The 8,927-nt window shown below is 40.5% G+C and overlaps 1 protein-coding gene across 4 annotated transcripts; it reads right to left on the minus strand.

The window, feature by feature from the left end:
* Nucleotides 1-1,167: 1,167 nt before the first annotated feature.
* Nucleotides 1,168-7,379, minus strand: mtx3 (metaxin 3). 4 transcript variants are annotated; one of them, XM_026188307.2, is made up of 9 exons: nt 7,205-7,379; nt 5,309-5,378; nt 4,755-4,831; nt 4,578-4,670; nt 4,321-4,503; nt 4,133-4,209; nt 3,099-3,256; nt 2,748-2,836; nt 1,168-2,603 (listed from the first exon to the last, which is right to left on the minus strand). In XM_026188307.2, the coding sequence occupies exons 1-9, from the start codon at nt 7,295-7,297 to the stop codon at nt 2,508-2,510; spliced, it is 936 nt and encodes a 311-aa protein (XP_026044092.1). In that variant the 5' UTR covers nt 7,298-7,379; the 3' UTR covers nt 1,168-2,507. The 4 variants fall into 4 exon arrangements, with proteins under 4 accessions (XP_026044092.1, XP_026044091.1, XP_026044094.1 ...); XM_026188306.2 differs by having other exon boundaries at nt 3,078-3,256; XM_026188309.2 differs by lacking the exon at nt 2,748-2,836 and having other exon boundaries at nt 7,205-7,378.
* Between the last annotated feature and the right edge of the window lie 1,548 nt (nt 7,380-8,927).

The following is an 8,927-nucleotide window of genomic DNA, read 5'->3' on the forward strand; positions in this document are numbered from 1 at the left end:
AGGGACTGTCGGAGGAAGCTCCACATAGAAAGGACCCTTCATTTGAACCAAACACCTCTGTGCTGCAGATGTGTTTTGACTCATTTTCCTAATAATATGTCACCACTAGGGGGCCTTGGTGCTCCGTTAACTGTATTACTGTCTTTTTAAAAATAATCTTTCTGGAAGTTAGGAGAGAACTGTAAACCTGATCTGAACCAAATGACCACAGAAAGAAACAAATCTAATTATTTTCCAGACAAGCTTTTTTTCTTTTTTGGTCTTTGTCCTAAAGATCGCATTTCCACCCATATTTAGACTTTCAAATCCCCTTTTATAAGGTTTGTGAGCCACAAGTGGTCATCACAGTTACATGCTTTTGGAGAGGACATTCGCAGTTATTGCATCATTATTTTCCAGGCAATCACACCCTTTCCCCCTTCTCACTCACCTCTGACACCTTTTATCATTTCTGGGAAAATGGAAAGAGGGAGGGAGCAGAAATGTGGAGGGTACACACATGCAACACATCAGTGACCAGATGCTCCATGTGATGTACTGGATTTTTCGGCTGGAACTTGGAGAAAAGCCCTCTGAAGAGGGACAGCCTTCCTGTGGTGGACAACACTCTGCTGGAGCCACCAGATTTTTCTTGATGCTATTTAATATTACTTGACAAACATATTGTTCCAGCACAGAAAGGCAGAAGATGACTGAAATTTCTAACAGATCCAAAATGTGGTATTTATTTCCAGCTACTGCACCCGCTTCCCAAACCATCCAGGAGAAATCTGAGCAGGATACTCGCCTTCATGTGACCGACTTGGACAATACCTGAAGTATGCGTCGTTTCCTCTCAGCTTTCTCTGCGATTAATTTTTTCCAGGCTGAAGGCCAAAACCAGACAAAGAGCCCTCTATCCTCCCAACATCTAAACAAATGATCACAGTCAGTCAGAGAGGTACGGCAGGCAACAGAGAAATCTTCTGTAATTGTTACTGGAAAAACCCAAAAGCATGCCTTGATGCGTTGGCTTGGTTTGAGGATGGAGGAAAGATCAGCATTCAGAAATTAAACAGGATGGCGAGAGTCTGTGAGAAAGTTCTTGTCTGGTGTTAGAGGACATTTTGACTATTATTCAATCACGCCACAATATTCAGCAATACTGGGGGGGAAAGCCAGAAACCGTTTTTATCATATATGTAATTTAATAGACACTTACAGATTGTGAGCAACAGACATTACAAATATAATTTTGGATATATGTATCAAAATGATGAAGGACACAGTTAGCATGTTGACACTTGTACAAGACACGAGAAGTCATGAAGGCACACTTTTCCCTTATGGTCCTTACAAGACGGCTGACCAGCATCCCCCCCCCTTCCCCCCAGCACATCTGTTTCAGAGCACGGTGCTTTCAAGGGCATGCGGCCATGAAGTGAGTTTTTGAAGGTCTGAAGTGAAGAGAAATCATATAAAGGAATCACACGGAGTACAAACACTTCATCGAGGGAATTTCTAACTTTGTGGTCCAAATTATAGTGTTTAAAAAAAAAAAACAAACCAAGATAACTAATGAGACATTTCCAACCCTTTCAGTCTGTGGCACAGGAAATTATAGCAGCACAAAATTGAAACAAAACTGAGTGAAAATGGTAGCGGGGAAAAAAGAAAACGAAAGCAACAGCAGAAGTGAGTATTTTCTTACAGCCACATGACATCGTGAACAAAAAAAAACATGATCCTCGGGTCACACACAAATATAATGCATGGATGGCCCTTCTCTCACCTTCGTGTGTCTAGCAACAACATTTTGAACAAGCTGCTCCTTTTTAGAGGAAACAGGAAGTCAATTTCATTGATTATCCTCATAACAATATTTACAACTGTACACTCTGTACACAGCAGAGGAGCTGAAACAAAGTTAAATAAGTTAAATTAGTTACTCTTATAGTCATGTCCGCGCACATACTGTACATTACACCCATTCAAATGTGAACAGAATTTATGGAACATTTTAAAGTGGACACGAGGAAGGTACTTAAAATAGATCCTTGGTGGTAAAACATGTTAAGTGCTCTAGCTTAAAAGTGCTCTACTGTAGTGACCAAGGTCTCGAAGGTGTCCTTTAAACGAAAGAAAAAAAAAGAGTGAAAAGGTTAAAAGAAAATCTGCCGAGTGGTCCACATTCAGAGGTTAAACTGTGCTGCTGATTTTCCCTGCTGAACTTTTTCTTTGAACTTTCTGTGTCTTTCTCATCAAGCACCACTTCACAGCAATCCATCGCTGACCACATACATGCACGCTTCTTTTTTTCTTTTTTAAAGCCTCACATGCACTGTCACTTCTCTTCCAAACAAAATCTCTCATCGTTATCTTAAAATAGCCTCTTGTATTTATATAGTTATGCTTCCATTCATTTTTTGTTTGTTTGTTTTTTAGAGTCATGTTCTGAACAGCATCTTATGTGTGCAGGGTGCTGCTCTGCGATTCATAGAGATGGAGCAGGATTTAAAGGTCAGGTGTTAGGCAGGAGTAGAGCTTTTTGCACTGGACAGACTGGGTTTGGGCTCTGGTCTGTGGGGTTTGTGCTGTGGGCTGCTGCGCAGGTTGTCATCCATCTACAGCAAAAGGATGTACAGTTTAGTTAGTGCCCACAAGCACAAGCGAGAAATGAAAACACACCAGAAACACGACTGAGATGGTACCTGCAGAAAGCAACTATGAACCCATGCAAAAGAAGAGAAAAAGGAAAGCAGAAGCACCTTTTCTATCAGATTGGACTCTTTGTTTACAAGCTGAGTTAGTTTCTGGAGGTTGGCATCCATTGTTTCCTGAACAGGTGGGAGAGGACCTGGAGAGAGATCAGGCGAGGGAGCACAGACAGAAGAAGAAGAAGAGGAAAAAGTAGAAAGCAGACAGTGAGTGGAACAGGAGCCGTGTTAGACCATTTAACACCCAGAAGTAAAACCAACAGAAGAAAGAGAAGAAAGAAATATGTGCGAAGAATTAAAGTGCTGATGATGTTCTGTGTAAAGATGTTAGTTGTTTCAAGCGCTTAAAAAGTAAAAGCTATAACCACTATAGAGTATTACCAGCTTGTGCAGCAATCTTACAAAAGTGGTCCGAGCTGAAGTAGACTGCGAGGATGTTGTCACAGAAGCCTGTAAGGTTATCCAGCTGTCTGAGATGGCTCTGCAGAGGGCTGCTGGGAAGACTGGCTTTATGAAGGGGAGCCAGGAAACCAAACGCAAAGGCATCCAGACTGGTCGGCCTAAGAGCACAAACACACGCATGTACAGAAACATACACTCAGACATGTCAGGACTTGACTTATAGAAGGTCTTCATAAACCCTCAATCAGAAAATCTGTGAAGCACTTTTTCCCTGCACAAAATAGAGCTGCGAGATTAATCAACTTTTCATTTAAAATTTCGCCTTCATGACAAATTATAGAAAACAAAAATGATGCTTAAAATAAAATATTTTGCTGTGATAAAATATTCCTGATGTTGTTTTTCTCCTTCCTAAAAACTTAAACTCACACAGTGTTTAATTCAGCTTGAGCCAGGATGATGGGAAAAAAGTATTTTATTAAAAAGAGCGATCACAAAGGAGTAAAAGTTGTAACCAGACTTCTATATATGAGCTAACATGGGATCTGTCCTCATCAGCACTTGCAGGCTCATGTGGTGGAAGCTCAGGCCGGTGGTCACTCCATTCTGGGCTAAAATGCTGACACGTGCTACCAGAGAGTAATGAGAGGGCAGGAATCGAGCACGCTACAAGAACCAGTGTCGATCATCACCAGTCAAGCCCTCACATGGAGCCCCCAAAGGGAGGAGAAAGAGAGGACAGCCAATAAACACTTGGTGAAGAGTACTCCAGCTAAACACCCAGAAAACCTACATAGGTGAAGGACTAAAGAATAAAGAACTTTGTTTATTCCATGTATTCATTTTTAATATGTTTTCAGCTGAATTGAAATCCAAGGAAAAGCAAAGATAAAAAAGTTCTCAAATAAATCAGAATTATGCGAGTTTTTCAGGTTTTTTTAGTCTATTCTGCTTCCCCATAGCAGTCTAACTGTGGAGTGTATGAAAGCTTCTCTAACTAAACACAAAAAGTATGCAAACACTGGAGAACTCACGAGTTGCCAAAGAAGAAGTTAGCTGTTCCCAGTCTGTAGGAGAGCAAGTTCAGGCACTCTTTAGCATCACTGTAGATCTACAGGACACAGAGAGAGAGACACATTTACATTTCTGAAAAAACAGAATCTCACTCCAGGCGAAGTTTAAACTGTGTCTAAGCGATGCATCGGTACAGAGCGGCATTTACCTTTCCCTCCACCTCAGAGATTCTGTGCAGCGGTGCCTCTCCTGTGGTTAGAAGGATGCGGGAGAGGGCGCCGCTGGCCAGACGTCCTGGTACGAAAAAATTCAGCGGGAACGGCGAGCGTGAGGCGAACCAGGGCCGTGTTAGATTGGAGTAGTTTTCTGCATCGACCCAGAACGTGTGCAGCTGTGGGACGCAGACATCACCCTGTTAGCTTACGACCACATGTTGTCAGGGAAACGGCAAAAGGAAAGACTTACCAGAGCTGGTTGCAGCTTCTCCTCCAGCAGAGCGATGTAGGCCATCGTGTCTGCTCCTTGTCTGGCTGTCAGCTCATAGTCTGCATTAAACCTCTGTTTAAAAAAAAAATAGATGTAGAGATTTATAGATTTGGCTAAACAGTTTAGGACACATGCCGAAGAAGCAGGCGCACTCACTTGTTTCCTCAGAAAGTTAAGAATTTGTGTTGGTTCTTGAACTGCAGTGTCGCCACAAACCAATTCTGGGACAGTCACTGTGATTAATAGAAAACACACATTAAAGTTGGGTATTACAACTGACTAATGTCTTATTAAAGACAATCAAGTTCATCATGCTCAATGTAATTTACATTTACCAGCCACAACAGGGAGGCTGGTAATGCTTTAATCATGTGTGTGCGTGCTATCAAGGAAAAATGCGGTCTCTTGAGAAATAAACTGTGGGAAGAACTGCCTCAGAGATGGCTCTGAGTACTCTGGCAGGCGTTTACACGGAAGAGTTTGTTAAGTCTGTGCCACAACCGTGCAAGACGCAGTCGCAAAACCTTTGCAAGTGTGCTGCATGAACAGATGCATGAACAGATACAAATATTTTAAAAGAATGCATGAATTATGCATTCTTTATAACTATATGTACAGTTATATATTCTTTTATGGGTTCACTGATTCTCTGTTTAAGGCATGCAGAGCCTAAAACTGTAAGACTGTGTTTATGGGAGGGTGCAGCCCACCTGTAATTGTTTTCCATGTCCAGTCTATTGGAGAAACTGCGACTTTTGCCCCAGAAAACTTGGTGTATGCCTAAAAGAAAACACAGGTTAGGGAAGGTTTTTAAAAAATATATCACTTATAGTTCAAATGTAATGTTATGTTGGAACAAATGATCTAAGAGCAAAAGTACTACAGGATACAACTACTTTCAGGGAGATGAGTACTAGACTTTTTAGAGCCACAGTGCAGGACTGTGACACTTTAATCAAAGTTTTACACAATCTCAGTCTTGTAGTACAGATGAAAGCTCGCCGCAATCAAGCAGGACTTTGGCATCGACTGCAAATTCTAATTTGGCACAGGGACACTATGATTACAGCGCTCACCTTCAACAGCTCCAGGGAAAGAGAGAAAACGTAAATAAAATAACAAAAATTAGAAGAAAAATTAAAAAGGCATCAAAATAAAGACCAGCAGGTGCAAAGGTTAGGGCTACAGGGGACTATTGTAAAGGTGTGTCATTCCACCATGTTTTAAAAAAAAAACTTGGGCAGATACAGATATCTATTTTTGTTCTATTCAGATTAAACTATCAATTGATTTTTTTGGTGTTTTTTCAGTACAACTTGGCATATTTGTTCAATCCATCATGAAAGTGGAATCAAAATAACATTTTGTGACTAAAAGTTTAGTGTTAATAAAAAATACTATACATGTTTTATTTTGCAGTATGTAACTTCATTGCATTCAGAAATTTTCACTAGTTGTCTTTTGCAATGTGAAGTTTTTTTTTAGTGTGTTCTCAAATATGAGAGTGTACAGGACAGCTTTAGCTTAGTTTTTTCAGATTTTAGCTAATCAGTATTCACACAGAGATATTCATGTTCAAACACTGGTTCGGATTTTTTTTTAATGGGTTGACGCACCAGTTTTCACAAAAATATATCTTGAAACACAAAGCACAAGTTTCAAACTGATCATTATACATGTTCAAACTTTGAACCATAAAATGTTTAGGCAAATTTGATGATTTGAATCGAAGAGACCCAGCTGCAAAAACCTTTTAGTAAAAGAAAGTCACTTTCAGTGTTTACAATGATCTACAACACACCAAACACAAAACAGCAAATCACAACATACTATAACTAAACCATAACTAAATCAATACATAATTATTTTCTAAATCAAGAAAGATTTGCCAAAACAAAATGATGCATTCAAAACAAAAAAATTCCACATTTGCTTCCAAAAACATTAAACTACATTAAAACTTCTGTTTTTAAATTGAGTAAAAGGTTCAAGAAGAAATGAAGAGGGCACACTCTGTCCTGCTCCTTCGTACGATTAAATTGTAAGGCTGTTGAAGCCATCAGAGTCAAGAAACAAAATTATTCCATTAAAATCTGACATTTAAACTAAGAAAAAGTGTCACCTTGTGGCAAGAGCACCCAATGACAGATAACATGTTAGCAGCAAAAAACTGTTAATTTTCGGACGGTGTTATCAGGTTAGCTATCATCTACAGCTTTTTAGCGAGAATCCTTCAAATACACCTGAAAATATAAATATTTTTTTAAATCCGAGGCTCAACCAGCTGACCTTGAGAGATCACAGCTTTTCAAACAATGGGAGTGACTTATGACAGCCAGCTACACATGAAGGACAAACCCTGCAGCCAGCACAGCCGTGACTCTGTGCTTGGGACATGAAGTCCAGCTGGACACGCTGTTATTTTCTATCCTGCACATCGATGCGGCTAACTTACCAGGCAAGCTGCAGCAGGTAAGTTAGCACGGAGGCTAACCACAAAGGACGAGAGAGGAGACGAAAAGCAAACCGGAGACGTGACGTGCCGTTTTAAAAGCGGCTCCAGGTGCACTGAGCGTGTTGTGTTTGTAAACAGGCTGTGAGCTTACCAGAACTATGAGGGACTCGGTGTGAACAGAAGGCAAACCCCAGTCTCCTCCCCAGCATCTCAGCTCCATGGCAGCCGCCATGTTTTGGTTCATTCAACGGGACACTGACGTCACGGGGTACCTTTCACATCAGAGCCTCCAGGTTTAAAAAAAAAGAAAGGAAGGAAGGAAGGAAGAAACAGAAAAAATCAAGTCACATAACAAATATTAAGCATTTTCTGTAACTCTTTTTTTAAATTATTAATTCTTTTATTTATTGATTCATAATTCAGTACTGTTCTTTTTTTTTCTTTTAAAAAAAGCGTTGTTTTTCAGCCAAATTATTTTAAACAAAGATACTGGCCCAGCTTCTTCATGGCTGCTTCCACAGTGTGAAACAGTCTCTGTGGGACTGCAGGTCACATGGCAGCAGCATTATGTGTTTAGGCACGTACCATAGTCAGCTTGGGGAAGTTCAAACCAATTATCAGAGTGAAGTAGAAAGGAGATTGCATGGTTGTTGGTGGCAGACATGCTGTCATTTATTTTCCCCCACACAACCATCTCTGGGGTTTACAGAGAATGGTCCAAAAGGAAGTGAGCAGCAGTGCTCTGGGTGAAATTACCTGGTTGGTGTGAGAGGAGAATGACCACACTGATTTGAGCTGACAGGGAGGAAACAGTAACAGTGAAGCCAATAATTTATTTTTATTTTTTTTTATCAGCGAGGTATGCAGAAGAGCATTTTTAAGACATAGTACTTTGAAGCCTTAAGGCAGGTGGGCTTCACCAGATACCTCATCTGTCAGCTAAGAACAGGAAACTGAGGCCACAGTTCACATGGGCTCACCAAGATTGTACAGGGAAAAACAGGTTGCCAGGTCTGATGAGCCTTTACTGCTGACACATTCGGATGGAAGGGTAAACAGAATGAAAGCACGGATCCATCCTGCCTTGGATCAACTGTTCAGACTCCTGGTGGTGGTGTAATAGTGTTGCAGATATTTAGATATTTGGCACACACAGATGGTTCCTGGTACTTACTGAGTATCGTTTAAACGCCACAGCCTACCTGAGTATTGTTGCTGATCAGTGTGCCCATTGTCGGATGGCTGCTTCCAGCAGGATAACAAGCCATGTCACAAAACTCAAATCATCTCAGTTCTTCAGCATGATAGTGAGTTCAGTGTACTCAAACAGCTCTCAATCCAGTAAAGCATCTTTGGGATGTCATGGTTTGGGAGAGTCACATTCGATATTTGCAGCAACTGTGTGATGCTATCATATCAATATGGACCAAAATCTCTCAGTAATGTTTCCAGAAGCTTTTTCAATCTATGCCACAAAGGATTAATGCTGGTGAAGGCAAAATGGGGTCCAACCACCTTCTAGCAAGTGGACAGTGAGTGTATATTATACAGCAGCTACAGTAGTTCTTAATTTATCCTTTATTTGTTCCCTGCCTTGCTCCTTAGATACTTCCAGGCAAATTTGGAGCTATGGTGATGAGGTTAGCAAGAAAAGCAAATACTCAGTGAATAAATGTTAATTGTAATTAAACTCTTTGATCAGCAACTAAGTCATGTGGTTAATGTTTCTCCAGTGTTTTATGCTGCTATTATGGCAATACTTCAGAGCCAGAAATGACATGCTGAAAAAGTCATATCACTCAGTTTCTCTTTAATGTTCTCTAGTTTCATACATTTAAAACAGCAATCTGTCACGAAACACTGATTTATTAAAC

The sequence above is a fragment of the Astatotilapia calliptera genome, chromosome 12 (genome assembly GCF_964374335.1).
Source record: "Astatotilapia calliptera chromosome 12, fAstCal68.1, whole genome shotgun sequence".
Lineage (NCBI taxonomy): Eukaryota > Metazoa > Chordata > Actinopteri > Cichliformes > Cichlidae > Astatotilapia > Astatotilapia calliptera.